Source organism: Coregonus lavaretus (assembly GCF_964263955.1).
Source record: "Coregonus lavaretus genome assembly, chromosome: 39".
Lineage (NCBI taxonomy): Eukaryota > Metazoa > Chordata > Actinopteri > Salmoniformes > Salmonidae > Coregonus > Coregonus lavaretus.
In genome coordinates, this window is record NC_140026.1 from 23,534,913 (window position 1) to 23,556,880 (window position 21,968).

At 44.6% G+C, this 21,968-nt stretch overlaps 2 protein-coding genes across 2 annotated transcripts in view; one reads left to right on the top strand and one right to left on the bottom strand.

Annotated features, from left to right (window-relative positions):
* The first annotated feature begins 1,665 nt into the window (after window positions 1-1,665).
* rab1ba (zRAB1B, member RAS oncogene family a) lies at window positions 1,666-10,030 on the top strand. The gene is made up of 6 exons (XM_084156057.1): window positions 1,666-1,967; window positions 3,296-3,368; window positions 3,525-3,620; window positions 4,285-4,380; window positions 5,273-5,404; window positions 8,484-10,030. The coding sequence occupies exons 1-6, from the start codon at window positions 1,954-1,956 to the stop codon at window positions 8,676-8,678; spliced, it is 606 nt and encodes a 201-aa protein (XP_084012183.1). The 5' UTR covers window positions 1,666-1,953; the 3' UTR covers window positions 8,679-10,030.
* A 5,046-nt stretch (window positions 10,031-15,076) lies between these two features.
* The window catches only part of peli3 (pellino E3 ubiquitin protein ligase family member 3), a 19,536-nt gene continuing 12,644 nt past the window's right edge, over window positions 15,077-21,968 (bottom strand). Inside the window, exons 6-7 of the mRNA XM_084156037.1 lie at window positions 18,404-18,592; window positions 15,077-15,846 (exon numbers count right to left, since the gene is read on the bottom strand). Coding sequence (XP_084012163.1) covers window positions 15,244-15,846; window positions 18,404-18,592 — 792 coding nt within the window. The 3' untranslated portion in view covers window positions 15,077-15,243. The remainder of the gene's footprint in view (window positions 15,847-18,403; window positions 18,593-21,968) is intronic.

The following is a 21,968-nucleotide window of genomic DNA, read 5'->3' on the forward strand; positions in this document are numbered from 1 at the left end:
TGCCAACGGGGTGCCAACGGACACGACGGACACGGTGGCCTCGATTTCGAGGGGGGCGCGGTAGGGAATGTGTGCCTGCCCACCCCTGTGGGGGTTGGGGCTACTGCTAAACCTCCACCCAAGAAAGAGGAGGAGGACTCACCCAAGGAAGAGAAGGAAGAGGGAAGGATATCTGTTGGGTTTTAAAAGTGGATCTGCTGTGAAGACAGTGGATAAGAAAAGAGCTGTGGGTGTTTTATAGATGCTTGGGGGAAAGATAAGCTACTCTTTAAAGCCTGCTCTGGTGTTTTTGTGTTTCAGTCAGTTTGGTGTTTTATGTTCTGTCAGCTACAGTTATGACCTACAGTAATCCAAGCGTGCTTGAATGTATTTATTATGTGGTTAGATATCAGTGCACAAATCAACATATCAAACATCGATCAATTCAAATCACTTTAACACTTTTATATGTACAGTATCTCTCTCTGTGTGTGTGTGTATGTGTATTGCAGACAGATTACAACAGCTGGGCATTACTAGCCTAACGACCCACACTAAATTATTCCGCTGCTCTGTCGTTCACTACATACTTTAGTCTGAGACTGCCATCATTGAAGTCATTTGTGGTGGCGAAGTGCATGAGAGGCGTTGTACAGAACAAAGTCATCAGCGATTGGATCTTCTCTAACCAATCAGACTATCAAAGCCAATGACACATTTTCAAACTGCCACTTTACCCATGTGTGTTCTGGCTCTGGCCCATCCATTGGTTTCTGGACCAATCAGAAGGCCTGCATGTGTTCACATTCGGTGAAGGGTCGGGGAGGTACTGGGCGGATTTGATTATGCTGAACCTCAGGGCACCGGTCTATGGCCCTTGACATGAACAGGCAAAAGCGGTGAGGGAGGAGCACCCTTCTAAATTCTAACAGTAATCTGCGCTGCTAGGTCATGTTGTGAAAATACCAGCATGGTGCATCATCTAGAAACATACATCTCTTTTCCATAAAATATATGTTTGAATTTTCAAACTAGTTTTCATTGGGAAGGCAGATAAAGCGTTTTTATCAAAAGCAATCACTTTTGCATGTGAAAACACAGAATCCTACTCATTACTCCACGTGCTTAATTACATCACTTTTGTTTTGAGCTGACTTTGCCACAGGCTTTGAATTGGGCACCTGGCTCCAAAACGAATGTAACCAACTTTCACCAGGTGTAAAACACGCCTAGCTGGGCGCAAGGGATTAATCGAATCCCCTCACTCAGATGCAGACTCATTGCGTTGAAGGAGAAGAAACTAACTCCTTGGGCGTGGAGTAGCGTTTGGCCAGAGCAAGGAGTCTGGGTAGCCAGGCAAGGGCATTACCTTCTCTACCACAATGTTTGTCCAACTTGAATGTTTAATAAAGTTGTTTACTTTTTTATAATGAACATTGTTTTGGGGATTTCTTTGAAACCCATAATTACATAAAAGTATTACTTTTACCTTTTTCCATTGAATTCAAATGTCCATGAAGAAAGCGTGATATTTTGCACCAATACAGTGTATCAATAGATTTATGCGTATAAAAGAGGTGTGTCCCCCATGTCTAGGTAGACTTTGAACTACAACTCCCAGCATTCAGACCCATTCTAGATTTGTCCGTAGTGCCACGTCATTTGATGTCACTGCCGCACCTGCGCAGCCATCTTGTACTTCGAGCGAGGAGCGGACACAGAAAGATAGAAAAAGGAGAAGGTAAACCTGTCAAATCAGACGAAAATAGGAATGTCTGTAAACGTTATATAGTCTCATAACGATTAGACAGCCAAGAAGGACAAGGGGAGTTAGAAAATACGGTGAAAGACATCCAAGTCCCTCGGATATTCAGACCTACAAGTCATCTTTTGCCTGTGAAAGCGGAGTGAGAGAGAGAGAGGAAGGAACAGTGAAATCGCCGACAGAAACATATCCCGAACGTCAGTCAAATCATGAATCCAGAATAGTGAGTAGACTCATCGCCAACACAACCACTAGTATATTTTACACTCACTTGCCTTTTGTAATGTCACATGCATAGATCGAACACGTTGTTTTATTGTAGTAGGGCGCGGGCAATTCCATAAATGTGAGTCTCGAGCGTTATTTAACTAGATATTCAGCCAACGTCAGCTGATCTCTTGTTCGTGCCACATAGTCAGCTAACGATATCTAGCTTGGTAGCATACGTTTTACATAAAACTAGCTAGCTATCATGTCATTGTTATCAGTATTGTCAATGCACATAACTAATTAATCCCTCAAACATCTGTCACTTAAATGTGGCCCTGAAATGAGAGGACACGCGCGTGAATCCCCTGCTCTGTGGCGTGTCGACCGGAGAAATAGGACGTGGTGCTGAAACGTCACACCGGCGCACTAATTTACAGTAACATAGCTGTCTTGCTGCCTATGGAGATCTAGCTAACAAACAGCAATGCTTACTTTGAGATCACTTTGTCAGAAACAAACACACACCCTCCGTTATGTGATGGAACTCTCTTCTTTGTCTCTAACGTTAGTTAGCTAGCTAACTAACGTTATGTTAGGGCCAAAACATAGGTTGCTACTAGCTAACTATACGAATAGATTGGACATGTGCCGGGTGATAGTAATTAAGCCAGCACATGACGTCTCGGTACATAGCAAGCCTATGGACGCCGACCCAGAAACCATAGGTGATGAATTATTGTTGTAAAAGCCTCTGTGAATACTTATCTTCGTGAATGTAGTTGTGTGCGTAGAAGACATCGCCACATCACAACAAAGTCTGCGTTTGGGGAAGAGATTGCCACATACATACACCCAGTGTTAGTTTCCATAGCATGGAGGTGCTTTGGCAGAAAAACGTGACACATCTCGATTTCAGTAGACACAAGAATAGCTCTGTCATTGCGCCACTTCTGTGCAGTGGAAGTGTGTCAAATGCATGTGACCTTGTTTTGCTGAGAGAGTTGATGTGAAAGTACTACACCATAATATGTACTTACTCACAAACATTTCTGAGAGTTCCATATCAGTGAATGAGTTCACCATGTACTGGCTGTGACCCTGTCCTATGTAGAAGTAGTTGCTTGAACACAACTTGATATTGGTCAATCAGTTGGTTGCCTCAGGAGTGTCTTTCCCCACACTTTCTCTCTGTTGGGCCTTAGATAGCCTACAATTCTAGGATATCTATCCTAAGAAGAAATTGACGCAACATAACATCAGTAGGGCTTATTACTGGAGTTAAGTAGCAACACTGTTTAGAATGTCTAGTCTTTGGTCTAATGCTGGATGCTTTCATTTCAGTGACTACCTGTTCAAGCTCCTCCTTATTGGTGACTCCGGTGTGGGAAAGTCCTGTCTTCTGCTCCGGTTTGCTGTAAGTATAGTTACCGTATACTATGACTGTACACAGTTATTTAGTAAGTGTCGTTCAGGTGCCTTTTTTCAAAATGCAGCTTCCAGAATCTGTCTGACTGTTCTCTCTCTTTCTCGCTCTCTCTTCTGCCCTCTGTCACTCCCTCCCTTTCTTCAGGATGACACCTACACAGAGAGCTACATCAGCACCATCGGCGTAGACTTCAAGATCCGCACCATCGAGCTGGACGGCAAGACCATCAAACTGCAGATTGTGAGTCTGACACAATGAACACTGCAGCATGCCTCCACCCACACCACAAATAAGAAGTGGCTGTTAGGAATGCTTAATTTTAATTGGAAAGCTTAGCCCCAGCTATTGCTATGATGACTAACACTTGAGGTTTTGCACCGCTCCCAGCTGTGTGCGTGTGTGTGATCTATTATAGTGTAATAGGATACTGTTTTGGTAGGAGAAAAGGCTGTACCATTACAAACGGATACATCTGGTAAAACAGGAGGAGCGGCTCCCCCCGCCTTCACTCCAATAGTGGCGCGGCCCAACTCCTGATTTTATAAAGGCTTGATTTGATAAACGGTTCAGTAACCTAGTTATGTTGCTTAGTTTTACGTCCTGTGTTTGCTCTGTAGTTTAACACCTCGCCCTAAGGCTAATCAACAGGCCTGGGATCCAGTTCTGTTCCCACCATGCCTCTTTAGATGCAAGGAGAGGAACTATAGATGTTAGTGTGGTATTCTAATGACCATAGATACCTAACTAGTGCTATTCCAAATGCTTTAAGGACAGGAATTAATGGAACTTGGGTGATGACAGGTGTGTGTTTAGTTATTAAAATTAGCCTGTTTTGTTTGATTGTGATTAAACAACTCTCTCCCCTCCCTCTCTCTTTTGTCGTTCTCCACTCCCTCTCTTCCAGTGGGACACTGCTGGTCAGGAGAGGTTCCGCACCATCACCTCCAGTTACTACAGGGGGGCCCACGGCATCATCGTGGTCTATGATGTCACAGATCAGGTGGGTTATTAGTTCAAGGGGGGGATCTATGCTTAGACCTAGGCTTAATACTCTATTGTGTATTTTTTTAAAAATCTAATATTGTACTTCCCAAGTTCTTTTGACTTTCAAAAATGATGTTTAGCCCCCTAGAGTCGATGTCTGCGTCCTCGCGGAAATCTAATTGGCATAATAAAAACACCCCATAATAATCTGTCAGTTTAAGCTAGAGATATGTTTTTTTTTGCATTGGATGCATCTCAATCCACCGCATCTGCCAATGTTGCACTTCCGCATCTGCAGTGAAAGTTGACACAAAGCTTGTCAGACCATGAGACGTCCCGAAAATCAGTCTTCTCACAAAATCAACTGTAGCGTCCGAACGGTTTCGCCCACAGGCCTCACAAGACTCATCTGAAGGTCCCCGTTGTACCAGTTGAAAAAATGAATGGAAGTATATATGGAGACTGTTTAGTGCCAGAAATAAGGGGTTAAATACATGTCAAAAAAATTTAATGTTTCCTGATCTTTATATCGCAGATATAGAACAGACACCTCAGAACAAACTTCCTTTAGATTTCTTTTGGGGCTATCTGTTGTTCCATGTAGTGACTGTGTTATTCAATGCATTTGTATGGGCTAATAGCAGTAAGGACAAATAAAATGTTTAAACAAATATTTGTTAAATATTTTTTGGGATACTTCAAGGGGTCTTACATTTCAAAATCAAATATCAAAATGATCCTTCGTATGACCTTCTTAAAACAATTTCATATAGCTTAGTAGAAAAGCCTTAGACAGGGCTTAGACTCTTATGGGTAAAAATCCCTAAAAATGGCCACTGTTTCTCACATGCCTGTAGGATAGGCAGCCATACACTGTGACTAAACTAATTCTGTCCTGTGTGCTGTAGGAGTCATACAACAACGTGAAGCAGTGGTTACAGGAGATCGACCGCTACGCCAGCGAGAATGTCAACAAGCTGCTGGTGGGGAACAAGTGTGACCTCACCACCAAGAAAGTGGTGGACTACACAACAGCCAAGGTATGGCTACAGGGGCATTTCTATGATTTGAGGACATTGGGGGCTTACCCCAAAGCCAGAGGGGGAACCCTAGTAGAGTGTTGCAACCGAGGACAGGTGATTTTTACATCCTACGTGCTTCAGCACTCGGCGTTCCCGTTCTGTGAGCTTGTGTGGCTTACCACTTCGCGGCTGAGCCGTTGCTGCTCAACTTACAGTTGACCGGGGCGGCTCTAGCAGGGCAGAAATTTGACGAACTGACTTGTTGGAAAGGTGGCATCCTATGACGGTGCCACGTTGAAAGTCACTGAGCTCTTCAGGAAGGCCATTCTACTGCCAATGTTTGTCTATGGCGATTGCATGGCTGTGTGCTCGATTTTTATACACCTGTCAGCAACGGGTGTGGCTGAAATAGCCGAATCCGCTAATTTGAAGGGGTGTCCACATACTTTTGTGTATATATAGTGGCTTGCGAAAGTATTCACCCCCCTTGGCATTTTTCCTATTTTGTTGCCTTACAACCTGGAATTAAAATTGATTTTTGGGGGGTTTGTATCATTTCATTTACACAACATGCCTACCACTTTGAAGATGCAAAATAATTTTTTTTGTGAAACAAACAAGAAATAAGACACAAAAACAGAACTTGAGTGTGCATAACTATTCACCCCCCTAAAGTCAATACTTTGTAGAGCCACCTTTTGCAGCAATTACAGCTGCAAGTCTCTTGGGGTATGTCTCTATAAGCTTGGCACATCTAGCCACTGGGATTTTTGCCCATTCTTCAAGGCAAAACTACTCCAGCTCCTTCAAGTTGGATGGGTTCCGCTGGTGTACAGCAATGTTTAAGTCATACCACAGATTCTCAATTGGATTGAGGTCTGGGCTTTGACTAGGCCATTCCAAGACATTTAAATGTTTCCCCTTAAACCACTCAAGTGTTGCTTTAGCAGTATGCTTAAGGTCATTGTCCTGCTGGAAGGTGAACCTCCGTCCCAGTCTCAGGTTTCCTTCAAGAATTTCCCTGTATTTAGCGCCATCCATCATTCCTTCAATTCTGACAAGTTTCCCAGTCCCTGCTGATGAAAAACATCCCCACAGCATGATGCTGCCACCACCATGCTTCACTGTGGGGTTGGTGTTCTCGGGGTGATTAGAGGTGTTGTGTTTGCGCCAGACATAGCGTTTTCCTTGATGGCCAAAAAGCTCAATTTTAGTCTCATCTGACCAGAGTACCTTCTCCCACATGCCTTTTGGCGAACACCAAACGTGTTTGCTTATTTTTTTCTTTAAGCAATGGCTTTTCTTCTGGCCACTCTTCCGTAAAGCCCAGCTCTGTGGAGTGTACGGCTTAAAGTGGTCCAATGGACAGATACTCCAATCTTCGCTGTGGAGCTTTGCAGCTCCTTCAGGGTTATCTTTGGTATCTTTCTTGCCTCTGATTAATGCCCTCCTTGCATGGTCTGTGAGTTTTGGTGGGCGGCCCTCTCTTGGCAGGTTTGTTGTGGTGCCATATTCTTTCCATTTTTTAAATAATGGATTTAATGGTGCTCCGTGGGATGTTCAAAGTTTCTGATATTGTTTTATAACCCAACCCTGATCTGTACTTCTCTACAACTTTGTCCCTGACCTGTTTGGAGAGCTCCTTGGTCTTCATGGTGCTGCTTGCTTGGTGGTGCCCCTTGCTTAGTGGTGTTGCAGACTCTGGGGCCTTTCAGAACAGGTGCATATATACTGAGATCATGTGACACTTAGATTGCACACAGGTGGACTTTATTTAACTAATTATGTGACTTCTGAAGGTAATTGGTTGCACCAGATCTTATTTAGGGGCTTCAAAGCAAAGGGGGTGAATACGTATGCACGCACCACTTTTCCGTTATTTATTTTGTAGATTTTTTTTTAAACAAGTTATTTTTTTTCATTTAACTTCACCAATTTGGACTATTTTGTGTATGTCCATTACATGAAATCCAAATAAAATTCAATTTAAATTACAGGTTGTAATGCAACAAAATAGGAAAAAAGCCAAGGGGGATGAATACTTTTGTATCAAACAAATAAGCTGATAGCGGTCTGCGAGAAGCATATTTTATTATAATTTTTTCACCCCAATTTCGTGATATCCAATTACGATCTTCTCTCATCGCTGCAACTCCACAACGGGTTCGGGAGATGCGAAGGTCGAGTCATGCGTCCTCTGAAACATGACCCGCCAAACCGCGCTTCTTAACAACCGCCCGCTTAACCCGGAAGCCAGCCACGCTAATGTGTTGGAGGAAACACAGTTCAACTGACGACCGAAGTCAGCCTGCAGGCGCCCGGCCCACCACAAGGAGTCGCTAGAGTGCGATGTGCCAAGTAAAGCCGCCCTGGCCAAACCCTCCCCTAACCCGGACGATGCTGGGCCAATTGTGCGCCGCCCTATGGGACTCCCGGTCACAGCCGGTTTTTACACAGCCTGGAATTGAACCCGGGTCTGTGGTGACGCCTCAAGCAAAGAAGATAATATCTCAGGTAAAATGTATCATATCTTTTGAATGGTTTAGGCGCACACGGTTTTCAGTAAAGTAATAGCGAAACCATGACCGTCACAGTGCTGTGCTCAGTTTTTCCCCATGGCATACTGCCAGGCTTGTAAATTATGCACCGTTATGGAAACTCATATCAGGCGTACAGCCTGCAATTTCGAAATTATTCATCCATCAAAAGGTTTGAGGCACTACACAAAACAATTAAGTAGCTAATGTCGTTGTTTTGAGCACTCGATATCTCTAGAATCTATTTCCTAATCAATGTGGGAATACAACATCGAATTGGCTCTTGAGGGGATCAATAGCATAATATTGGATCTTTAACTTATTTAACATTTTTATTAGTGCATTTTCAACTCAGACAAAATTACAGACCATACTTTTCACAATGAGACACTTCGTACAATACCCACATTTTTTACCTTTTGTCGCTCTGTGCAGCATCAAATTGTTTTATATTTAATGAACATACTACCTTTTTTTTTAAACCATGGACAATACATTACCTTTTATGTTTTATATCTATGTTTAACCCTATTTATTCTGTCCCTGTCTGCTGCCTGCAGGAGTTTGCCGACTCCCTGGCCATCCCCTTCCTGGAGACGAGTGCCAAGAACGCCACCAACGTGGAGCAGGCCTTCATGACCATGGCTGCTGAGATCAAGAAGAGGATGGGACCCGGGGCCACGGCCGGAGGGGACAAGCCCAACCTGAAGATAGACAGCACCCCAGTCAGACAGTCTGGCGGGGGATGCTGTTAAACCGGACTCTGTTCTGGATGCTCACCTCCTCCCTTCCCTCTCTGCCCGGGGCTTCACCTCCTCCACCTCTCCATCCTCCACTCTTCATCCCTCAGCCTCCCTCCCATCTCCATCCCCCTTTCTTTCACCCTACAGAGAACCACTGGGAACAGGGTTAAGCGAGGGATGGGTGGTCAGGTAGAGGGAGAGGTTGAGAGAAAGGGATAGAGGGGAGGAGTTGAAGGGCTACAACTGGGGACTGACTTGAAGACTATCTCCCCTAAAAAGGTGAATGGGGAAATTTGTTTTATTTTTTCTTTCATTTTTGCTGAGCGATGAGGTAGGAAGGTAAACATATATGAGAAAAGATTGGTATTGATTTAGAGGGGGACTGGGTGATAGAAGATTAGGTTTTAGATTCTGCCGAGCGCTTATCTCTCACTCTCACACACATACACACATACACACACACACATTGAAAGTGGGTCGTGGGTCAGAGTGATTCTCCCATTCGCGATAGTCACAGGTATGGGTCTCTCTTTCCTTCAGTCTGTCTTTCATTGCAACCCAGTGAAAGTCATATAGCAAAATTAAGTTTAGTGTGCTACGATAGTCTGTCGTCTGTCTATTGGGCCTATTTTATCTCAGACTGTTGGGGTGCCTTGTCATCTTAAGTCTGTCTACAGCATAGAGTGAGTCACGTGCACCATCTGGTCCACGTTTTATGCTTCAAATGCAATAGTAACACTCATGTATTCATGAGTGTCTGTCCATCCGTTGTACAAACTGAATTGGCATTGGGGCAGAAAGCAGACAGTTGTGTGCCACTGCCAGCTTACTAACATTCTAGTGAGGTGGTGGTGAATCATCAACGTTATTAATGTATGAGGATGCGGGATGCCCATTCGTTGTGCTTTCCCCCAACCACCTCTAATCGTTCGCCTTTTCTGACTGAATGAATGCATCAGCAGATCTGGGCGAGAGGAGAGACTCATACACTGCAGTCAGTGTGAAGAGGGTATTCTGGGGGTGGTGGGACTTCTCGTAGACCGTGAGATTTCAGTTGATTCGACACTCCTTGCAGATAATGAGAGCTTTTGGTCGAACTTGGAATCACTCCAATCCTCCTCCCTCCATCCCTCTACATGCAGAAGGGAGGATGTAGTGAGAGAGAAAGGGAGAGAGTGAGATACTATTTTTTTGTTTTGTTCTGTAATATATGGTGTTAGTTAGCCCACATCACTTAGGATTTCACATATTAAAGAATAAGAATAAGAAAAAAAAAAAAATATATGTGAGATCTGCTTAGGTCATGTTTGTATGTCTTTAAGTTGTCATGACACTATATATGACATTATAAACTTGGTGGTTCGAGCCCTGAATGCTGATTGGCTGACAGCCGTGGTATATCAGACCATATACCACGGGTTTGACAACATTTATTTTTACTGCTCTAATTACGTTGGTAACCAGTTTATAATAGCAATAAGGCACCTCCGGGGTTGTGGTATATGGCCAATATACCACAGCTAAGGGCTGTGTCCAGGCACTCCGCGTTGCGTCGTGCATAAAACAGCCCTAGCCGTGGTATATTGGCCATTTACCACACCCCCTCGGGCCTTATTGCTTAAATATACCTATTGCTTAAATAAGGTGGTTCTTCAACATACACAGATAGTACACACACACACACACACACACACACATAACGGGGCATGACATAGTACTAGATTAGGGGCGGGCGTAGATAGGGGCTTGGGCAATGCAACCGATATTCAGCAACGAATTAATAGGACATTGCTCTGACACCACAAATTGGCAATATCCTACATTTTGTGTTCATCTTAATAGATTATTATTAATATTGTTTCATTGGTATTATTGCAATGAATTTATTTGATATTGTTATTTTCTGTATAATTTTTTTCCAATCGAAAAAGCTTGTACAAATTGCTTGAAATGCTGTCAAACTTACATTATTGGGTGGGTGGGTTGGGATGTTGTTTTGTGGTTGTTGCTAGGGTTGACCGGGTCGGGGGAGTTTGTCTATGAAAGCTACCGTTCCCTCCTGTGCCTTACTGGACTCTTTAAGATACTGACCACATGCATAACTTGTGTTGCATGTCACAGTCACACCACAGGTTCTTTGTCTTAGCCATGACCGACTTCTCAGACCGTGTTTCCTTTGTCGTCACGTGTCCCACAGTGCATTTCCTTAATGGTTGTCATGGTTTCATGTCAGTTAGTGTGGTTAAGCAGCGTAGACAGTCCGTCACGGTTTAAACAGCCCAAGAGGTCCTGACCTAGCTAATTATGTTCAAGAGCACATGACCACATGTCAACTCATTACCTCAGATGCTCTCTCTTTAGATCAGTGCGTGAATGGTGTTCTTCAATCTTCATCATTGTCAACTGCTGGTTCCTGTAGCCTCTATATAGACTTAAGACATGAAGTGTTTGGCGGGTCAGAATGTGTGTTAATGGTTCCGGCTGTCCTGATTTCCCCCTCCTACCGTAGCCTGCCTGCGGCGTTCCCTTCCCAGTCTGCCCGCATGGTTCTCATGGCAGTGTGTTATTTTTCAGCTGCATTCCTATGGAACTATGGAGCCTCGCAGGAATGTGGAGAAAACCGTCCAACCCCTGACCTTAACCAATCCTGGTTTTTAATTGAATGCACTGCAGTACAGGGAACAAGGCCTCTAAGCTTTGATGTTTTCGACAAACAAAGACTATTGGCCTTCGTTGATTATTACAACCTCAGTTTTCAACCCTTTTTTTCAAGACAGTTTACAACTGTAGAATTAGGCATGGTTACAATGGCACTTTGGGAAGATCTATTCTCTGGCTTTGTTGGGAACCAGGACTAGACCTAAAGATGTGACAGCACTATAGTGCGCCTGTATGTGTGTGGAATCGATACGCAGAAAGTGATATTCCTTTTGTTCTCATGGTTTCCCCTTGTCTTGGTCTTCACAGTCTGAAATCGTCCAGTAGTGAGTGTGTAACAGTTCTAATCTTGTACCTGTATAGCTTTATAACTATGTAAAGTGCAGGCAGAGAGGTTCTTACTCTAAAGACAACTATACAAGCATGTTATGGTCATGCTATATGGTCATCGAGCCTGGTTCAGGATGTTCAGTTTGGCTTCTTTGGGTTTGAGCATGTTACGGTCATAGAGCATGGTCGCGGTCCTAGATTCTGGTTCATTGGGTTGAAGTGTTCGACTGTGCTTGAGCGTTCGGGGTTAAGAGGGACTGACTGGTCTTGGCATGCAGACCGGATATGAACTCCCATCAACCTCCCCTTAAAGCCAATCCATTTATTAAAACTCACAGAATCCAACAATGTTCTCTGACCGGTTCCAACGACTCATCATTGATAACGGAATCTCGCTTGGACTTCGGGAGCATTCCTGGTGTTCCTGGTTGGTCTTTGAGAGATAGTTGAAATTCCTCAGCACTTAAGGTGGCACGGCCTTGTCCTCCGGGCTCAGAGCTCCAGGTAGTGAGGTATGCTATGCATTCCCCATGCAATTGCAAAGTGCAATTTCAGCCTCTACAAACTGATGTCCAATTAATACTGATGAGTTAGTGAGCTCTTGCTGTCTGCAGCATATGGCTACCAACCAGTCTATGGCATTCATGTCTAGAAGAGTGATGTGAGGGCAGAATGCAGTATCTGATGATTTAAGTGTGAACAGCAGGTTTAGAGAAGGCGTGACTCTTTATATGTGGGGTAGTAGATACAGTAGCCATCTTAGCACTCGTCTTTTTAGTAGAGGCCTTACAGATGGGGTTTAGCCTACTGTTCCCACCCTGTGACACAATGCAAGACTCAACTGGGCTGGATTGTGCCGGCTCATTTTACACTTAGGCAGTTTGGTGTGATGAATTTGAGAATGTGGTAGTAATCAGCAGACTCACAGGTAGGAGGGGAGGGAACAGTAGTAAGGAGGTGAGGGGGGCGGGTGGAGATGGGGTTGGGGTTTGTGTGCGTAACATTCCTGCTTTCTGAACACAGGCTGGCTTTCTGGCTTTTCCCTCAAATCTTACATGAGTCCTTTTGCGAATTAAACGATTGTTTGAAACGCTCCACAAACAGACACATGCACACTTGGTCACACAGACACGCTAAAATGGACTTTTAACGCCATAACAGCGCAAGTCTCCTTTTGATTTGTTCTGAATATGCTTTTTCCTTCCAAGAAGTCTTCATAGTCTACTGATTTTTAATATATGAATTGAAAATATACTGTGGTAATGTTGTGTCCGGTCCATCGAAGGATAAAAGGGAGGGGCAACACATGGGTGGAGTTAGGGGTGAGCTTTGGTTGGGTGCTTACTCTGAATGGGATTATGATGGAACTACAATCTTGCTAGAATCCCTAGAATGGTTTTCCATGTCATTATCACACTTGTTTGTTGCTCTCCCATGGCTTAATAAAGGAACACACGTTGTTCTTTAATACCGAGCACAATGCAGGTACTCTCCTGACCGTCGGCACTTTTTCTTTTCTGTTTTCTTTTCTGTCACACTGCTGATTTTGATCATGTTTTTTTTCTGTACATATTATAAATATATATATATATATATATAATAAAAAAGATCAATGTCAACATGGGTGAACTATCTCTTATTTCCCCCATGTACTGTGTATGAATATCAGTGCACTGGTGTGTGAATGTGTACATGTTGTAAGTGTGGTTATCTCCCGAGTGGCGCAGTGGTCTAAGGCAGTGCTAGCTGTGCCACTAGAGATCCTGGTTCGAATCCAGGCTCTGTCGTTGCCGGCCGTGACCGGGAGACCCATGGGGCGGCGCACAATTGGCCCAGCGTCGTCCAGGGTAGGGGAGGGAATGGCCGGCAGGGATGTAGCTCAGTTGGTAGAGCATGGCGTTTGCAACGGCAGGGTTGTGGGTTCGATTCCCACGGGGGGCCAGTATGAAAAAAATAAAATGATAATAATGTATGCACTCACTAACTGTAAGTCGCTCTGGATAAGAGCGTCTGCTAAATGACTAAAATGTAAATGTAAGGACAAGTCCATGTCAGCTAGTGTCTCCTCTGCACTAGCCTGAATCACCGCCGGGGGGGCCAGAACACATCCAGAATCTGCTATCTGCTCTAACATTGAGACGATGGGGCCTGTCATCTCTACTTTGTCTTTGATTTGTATCCTCCACACACACAAATAAATAAACATTCAGACTGAAGAAGACCCAGACAGCTTCTCATCTAAAGGTGTACTCTACTCTAACACTGCATGAGAATGATGGAATTAGTTCAATATGGAGATGCTTCAAATGGAATACTTCACATTGAATATTGCTGGGGAGTGTTTGCGCTGTGGGCAGGGAAATGCTGGCTCTTTTTTTATTCAGTCTAATATAAAGTACTGCAGACATCCCTCTTAGGACTACTGCTGCAGTCGGCACAGTGTCTGCAGTTAGAAGACCCTCTCAGCAAAAACATACCAGCTAATCCCATTCTAACGCTATCTGCATCACATAATGATAAAGCTACTTTTAGTAGGGCAATCTAGAAGTCATTACAATGGAGAATTGCAGTGATGTGTGTACAAAAATTCATATTGTATGTTGTATTCAATGAGGCTACCGTATGGTTTTGTGATATATGTCAATTACATCATTATTTTCACTCTTCTGAGATATTGGTCTAAACGTATAGCATTTCAGGCTTAGAATTATGTCATTATTTTAAATCATTCCAATGCAATTTGTACTGATTTTGAGAGTGTGATGTGGTCATTGACCTGACCTACAGTATGTGGACTCATGACTAAACTGACACATTGTCCTTCCTCCTCTCTCTCTCCCTCCATCCTCCCTCTCTTCTTCTCCTGTCGTGGCCCCGTGGTGGGGCGCTGGTGACCTTGAGTGAGTTATTTATAGCGTTGGTGGCGGCGGTGCAGACTGGGAGCAGGGTACCAGACGCTCCTCAGGGGAGACCGTACAGAAAGAGAGAGAGACAAAGAGAGAGATGGACCCTGACGAAGGTTCAAATCAAACCTCACTGAATAGGTTTCCTCAAGTGGATGGCAATCACGTCATCAATTAGCTGTTTTTGGTTAGACCTGGTGTAGGAAATAAGATGAATCCGATCTAATGAGTCAATCACCAGAATAGAAACAGCAGATCTAGCTCTAACATTGAGACAATGGGGAATCAAGTGCTCAAAACCCATCACTTGTTTTAGATCTGTAAACACAATCATACGATGGATGGTTTTATCATTAGATCTGATTCATCTGGATTAACTGAAACAATAGCCAGTTCACCATGAATTTCACATTTTCAAATATTGAAATCACATCTAATGATGAAACTATCCATTGGATGACTTCACGCTTTTTACCTACGATCAGTATTCCAAAGATCACCAAACACCAGTCACGTATTCATTTCAACACCTTTTATTTACATCTTCCCCAAATACAACTCAAATGCCATTTATGCTTCATCTGCTTCCATCACGTTTGCCTCTTGTCTTTAGTTCAGTCCATCATCATTTCCCCAGTCCACCTTCCCTCCACCCTGCCCCCTATCTCTGCCCCTCAGCTCCAGCCTCAGTCTACGGGCCCCTGAAAGATGAGTTTGATGTGGCCCTGCTCACCTGTCAGCCAGGTGCCGCAGAAGGGGCATGCGGCGTGGAAGGCGTGCGTTCCGTGCGGCAGCGGGATCTGGCTCCAGCCCGCCACTGTTTTTTCCGAGCACACGTGGCCGCAGGGGCAGAAGGCGTGCGTCGGTGGCCCTGCGTCCAGGTACAGCCCGCCCTCGCAGCCAAGCCACAGGGGCACGTAGGGACCCACGCACCGGCACATGGGGCACTCCCTCTCCCCGGTACTCGCCGGAGCCGTCCCCCCGGGGCCCACGTTGTGGCCCTTGTCTTTCCGGTAGCCCCAGTTGTGGTAGCCGTGCACGTGACCACAGTTGACATAGACCCAGGGCTGCTTCTTGTCCACAATCTCTCGCTGGGCCAGGCTGGGGAAGGCCAGGGTGTTGAAACCCACAGGGCACTGGGGCCGGGCGGCATTCAGCTCCTGGCGGAGGGACTCCAGCTGCTTTAGGGTGGGGGTGCGGCGCAGGCCCGACGGGGTACGCCACAGGAGGGTGGCACCGCACAGGTCAATCAGAGAGCCATCCTGCAGGGTATTGGACTCGTTCTCTACCTGGAGGGTACAGACAATACTGTAACTGTCAAACTATAACTATTTGCATACATTGTTTCCTTTTTCTGTGCCTTTTAAACTTTTTCTTTCTGTTTCCCTTCCCTACGAACACTTGATGGCACTGTGATCATCCTACCCTGTCGCATACCATCATGAATTGAATCAAATGCTAACGATCGATTCACAAAATATCATTAATTAATTCACACCCAGTTGGGAAACTCTAAAGCTCATCAGACGTTTAGCCTGACTGTGGAGTCCTTGATATAACCCCTTAGACACACACACACACACACACATACATATATATATACAGTGAGGGAAAAAAGTATTTGATCCCCTGCTGATTTTGTACGTTTGCCCGCTGACAAAGAAATGATCAGTCTATAATTTTAATGGTAGGTTTATTTGAACAGTGAGAGACAGAATAACAACAACAAAATCCAGAAAAACGCATGTCAAAAATATTATGAATTGATTTGCATTTTAATGAGGGAAATAAGTATTTGACCCCCTCTCAATCAGAAAGATTTCTGGCTCCCAGGTGTCTTTTATACAGGTATCAAGCTGAGATTAGGAGCACACTCTTAAAGGGAGTGCTCCTAATCTCAGTTTGTTACCTGTATAAAAGACACCTGTCCACAGAAGCAATCAATCAATCAGATTCCAAACTCTCCACCATGGCCAAGACCAAAGAGCTCTCCAAGGATGTCAGGGACAAGATTGTAGACCTACGCAAGGCTGGAATGGGCTACAAGACCATCGCCAAGCAGCTTGGTGAGAAGGTGACAACAGTTGGTGCGATTATTCGCAAATGGAAGAAACACAAAAGAACTGTCAATCTCCCTCGGCCTGGGGCTCCATGCAAGATCTCACCTCGTGGAGTTGCAATGATCATGAGAACAGTGAGGAATCAGCCCAGAACTACACGGGAGGATCTTGTCAATGATCTCAAGGCAGCTGGGACCATAGTCACCAAGAAAACAATTGGTAACACACTACGCCGTGAAGGACTGAAATCCTGCAGCGCCCGCAAGGTCCCCCTGCTCAAGAAAGCACATATACATGGCCGTTTGAAGTTTGCCAAAGAACATCTGAATGATTCAGAGGAGAACTGGGTGAAAGTGTTGTGGTCAGATGAGACCAAAATCGAGCTCTTTGCCATCAACTCAACTCGCCGTGTTTGGAGGAGGAGGAATGCTGCCTATGACCTCAAGAACACCATCCCCACCGTCAAACATGGAGGTGGAAACATTATGCTTTGGGGGTGTTTTTCTGCTAAGGGGACAGGACAACTTCACCGCATCGAAGGGACGATGGAACGGCGCCATGTACCGTCAAATCTTGGGTGAGAACCTCCTTCCCTCAGACAGGGCATTGAAAATGGATCGTGGATGGGTATTCCAGCATGACAATGACCCAAAACACACGGCCAAGGCAACAAAGGAGTGGCTCAAGAAGCAGCACATTAAGGTCCTGGAGTGGCCTAGCCACTTCACAAAATAGATAGCATTATGGAAGGAAAGAAAATTATGTGGATATATTGACGCAACATCTCAAGACATCAGTCAGGAAGTTAAAGCTTGGTCGCAAATGGATCTTCCAAATGGACAATGACCCCAAGCATACTTCCAAAGTTTTGGAAAAATGGCTTAAGGACAACAAAGTCAAGGTATTGGAGTGGCCATCACAAAGGCCTGACCTCAATCCTATAGAAAATGTGTGGGCAGAACTGAAAAAGCGTGTGCGAGCAAGGAGGCCTACAAACCTGACTCAGTTACACCAGCTCTGTCAGGAAGAATGGGCCAAAATTCCCCCAACTTATTGTGGGAAGCTTGTGGAAGGCTACCCGAAAGGTTTGACCCAAGTTAAACAATTTAAAGGCAATGCTACCAAATACTAATTGAGTGTATGTAAACGTCTGACCCACTGGGAATGTGATGAAATAAATAAAAGCTGAAATAAATCATTCTCTCTACTATTATTCTGACATTTCACATTCTTAAAATAAAGTGCTGATCCTAACTGACCGAAGACAGGGAATTTTTACTAGGATTAAATGTCAGGAATTGTGAACAACTGAGTTTAAATGTATTTGGCTAAGATGTAAACTTCCGACTTCAACTGCATATATACACGTGGTCCTCTGTAGCTCAGCTGGTAGAGCATGGCGCTTGTAACGCCAAGGTAGTGGGTTCGATCCCCGGGACCACCCATACACAAAAATTTATGCACGCATGACTGTAAGTCGCTTTGGATAAAAGCGTCTGCTAAATGGCATATTATTATTATTATTATTATTATTATATACACACATGTGATAGCCTTGATAATGAGACAGGTTTGAGGCTTGAGGTTTCCTTTATCAATTATTTTACTCATAAAATATCATCAATTATCTCATCATTCATAGTTGGATAGTCTAATCTCAGTGTCCTTCAGATACCTCCAGACATAACAGTAGTCCTGATAACCAGACAGGTATCAGGCTTTATTTCCCATGTCTCCCCCATCCTCCTCCCCCCTGTGGCTTGCCACTGATGACCCCCCCCCTCACCAATTTTCCCCTCTGCTGGGCAGAGCGCGTCTCCCGCAGGGCGAAGACGTTCCCGCACACCGAGATCTCCCGCCACACTCCCGGCGCTGGCTCCGACACAAACTCCCCCGCCGGGTGCATCACCAGCACACCATTGGTGGTCAGGCCGTCCATCAAGCCGTCTGACGTTCGCCATTTGGCAGCCCGCTCCTGAGAGACCCGCACACAAACAGACAGACAGAGAGCCAAGGTGAGGGATAGTGATGGATAAAAGCAGAGAAAGATAAAAAGAGAGAAGGGGGTAGAAGGAGAGGAAGAGGAGTTAGAAAGAGAGAGAAAGAGATGGGTGGGGGAGAGAGAGAGAGAGGGAGGGAGGGAGGGTGGGGGAGAGAGAGAGAGAGGGTGGGGGAAAGAGAGAGAGTGAGAGAGAGAAAAAATAAACAGCTAACATTGCTTTTCTGCACTGCTATATTTAGACCAGAGTAGGACTACTATACTGACTAACACACAGAGATGCACACACACACACATAAACATTGCAGGGCATTCAGTCCCTGCAGTGGCAGTGTTATGATATTTTCTTTCAGTGGGCATATAATTAAAAGCAGGCATGACTACAAGCTATTCAACCAGTGTTATTGTATAAGCCTTTCAGAACATTTATGTCCTAATATTTTGAACAAACTATCTTTCTCCATCCCTCTCTCTCTCTCTCTCTCTCTCTCTCTCTCTCTCTCTCTCTCTCTCTCTCTCTCTCCCCCTCTCTCTCTCTCTCTCTCTCTCTCTCTCTCTCTCTCTCTCTCTCTCTCTCTCTCTCTCACTCTCTCCATCCATCCCCCTCTCTCTCTCTCTCTCTCTCTCTCTCTCTCTCTCTCTCCCTCTCCCCATCCCTCTCTCTCTCTCTCTCTCTCTCTCTATCTCCCTCTCTCCATCCCTCTCTCTCCCTCTCTCCATCCCTCTCTCTCTCTCTCTCCACCTCCACAGTAGCAGTGGGTCGAGCTGCCTGCCTGACTCCGCTATCTGCCAAGGACATTGTGTGTGTGCCAGTTATAGAGGAGGGAGCCGTGCTGAGGTTATTCAGCCTTCGCTTCATTGACAGCAGCTAGCAGCTCTTAAGCTATTGAGGGCTCTAAGGTTTCTCTCCTGTATTTTTTGCATAGCCGCTCACCGACCACATGCTACGATGCTAAGATGAATTATACAAGTCTCTGTGGTGGGGTTAGGTTAGTCATCCGGATGTTATGTCATGATGATGTCACGACGTGGTCACATTGTCCTATTCGTTTGTCTTTTAGTGTCACAAGGTTGCATGTGATGTCATGCTATAATTGACATCAATGCCATCATTTTGTTGTATATCTGTAGTCAACAAAACCATTTTCAGAATAAACGCTTCTTTCTTGTGTGATATTCACTAAAGCATATGTAAGTATATCATACCGGCGTATGGTATATGAACTATCCTGTCATTGCCATTGATCACTGTTGGCACACGACACACATTGACCGGTCAATCGTTTCAAAAACATTACAACCTTCTTTAATCCAATCCAATATGGCCGCCCTTCCTGCCCCTCATAATCAAATGCTAGTGGAGGTCAGTGGCAGACTGGCGGTGTGGCAGTACAGTGTGTCTGACTCGGACCCTGGGGCCGACTCCCATCGATGGAGATGAGTACAGCTGGACTCCTGCCTCCAATATCTTCCACAATGACACTCCCTCCCTCACGCTCTCCCTTCATCCCCACCCACGGCCTCCCCATCGCTCCCCTGCCAACTCTCTCTCTCTCTCCATTTACACTCCAAGTTCATCTCGCAGAACCCCTTCGATAACTCATTCCCTGTATGGGCGAGGGGGATGGGGGAAGGAAGGGAGAAGGTGGAACTGAGTGCCTCTGCCAGAATGGATAAAACGCAAGCAACCCCCCTCTCCTTCACTGCACTGGACCACTGCACTGTGATTTTATGGCAGTCTATTGTTGTGTTTGCTGATTGGAGTGGTTTTCAGCAAACAAACACTCACACTCCCATGCACAAGCGCGGGCAAGCACACACACACACACACAGATACAGACAGAAGTGTTTGCTGGCTGAAAAAAATCGATACAGTTACGTATCGGGATATTATTTTTAACGATATAGTGTATCGTATCGTTTTGACAATATCGCAATATTATTTTTGCACTAATTGGCTGTACCGGCAACAAAACTCCAGTATTTTTCCTTCATATCATTCAGATGTTCATTGGCAAACTTCAGACGGCCCTGTATATGTGCTTTCTTGAGCAGGGGGACCTTGCAGGCGCTGCAGGATTTCAGTCTTTCACGGCGTAGTGTGTTACCAATTGTTTTCTTGGTGACTATGGTCCCAGCTGCCTTGAGATCATTGACAAGATCCTCCCGTGTAGTTCTGGGCTGATTCCTCACTGTTCTCATGATCATTGCAACTCCACGAGGTGAGATCTTGCATGGAGCCCCAGGCCGAGGGAGATTGACAAGTCTTTTGTGTTTCTTCCATTTGTGAGTAATCGCACCAACTGTTGTCACCTTCTCACCAAGCTGCTTGGCGATGGTCTTGTAGCCCATTCCAGCCTTGTGTAGGTCTACAATCTTGTCCCTGACATCCTTGGAGAGCTCTTTGGTCTTGGCCATGGTGGAGAGTTTGGAATCTGATTGATTGATTGCTTCTGTGGACAGGTGTCTTTTATACAGGTAACAAGCTGAGATTAGGAGCACTCCCTTTAAGAGTGTGCTACTAATCTCAGCTCGTTACCTGTATAAAAGACACCTGGGAGCCAGAAATCTTTCTGATTGAGAGGGGGTCAAATACTTATTTCCCTCATTAAAATGCAAATCAATTTATAACATTTTTGACATGCGTTTTTCTGGATTTTGTTGTTGTTATTCTGTCTCTCACTGTTCAAATAAACCTACCATTAACATTATAGACTGATCATTTCTTTGTCAGTGGGCAAACATACAAAATCAGCAGGGGATCAAATACTTTTTTCCCTCACTGTATATAGAATCGTGAAAATCGTGAGCATCACAATACATATCGTATCGGCACTAAGTATTGTGATACTATTGTATAGTGAGGTCCCTGGCAATTCCCAACCCTAACACACACATCACCCACATACAGTAAGTAGTTTATTGGGGTATCTGTATTTTACTATTTATATTTTTTACTACTTTTTACTCCACTATATTCCTAAAGAAGATATGTACCTTTTTACTCCCAAACATTTTCCCTGACACTCAAAAGTACTTGTTACATTTCGAATGCTCAGGAAGGACAGCAATATTGACCAATTCACACACCTATCAATATAACGGGTTGTCATCCCTACTGCCTCTGATCTGGCAGACTCACTAAACACAAATACTGCGTTTGTAATGATGTCTGAGTGTTGGTGTGTGCCCCTGGCTGTCCTTAAAATTAAGAAAATTGTGCCGTCTGGTTTTCTCAATATAAGGAATTTTATGTATAGCATTTACTTTTACTTTTTACTTTTATTCATGTATGACAATTTAGTACTTTTTACACCACTGTACTTAAGTACATTTAAAACCAGATACTTTT

Coding starts and splice junctions, on each gene's coding strand:
- rab1ba (XM_084156057.1), top strand. Junction 3,369..3,524: donor GTCTTCTGCTCCGGTTTGCT/GTAAGTATAGTT, acceptor CCCTTTCTTCAG/GATGACACCTACACAGAGAG. Junction 5,405..8,483: donor TGGACTACACAACAGCCAAG/GTATGGCTACAG, acceptor TGCTGCCTGCAG/GAGTTTGCCGACTCCCTGGC.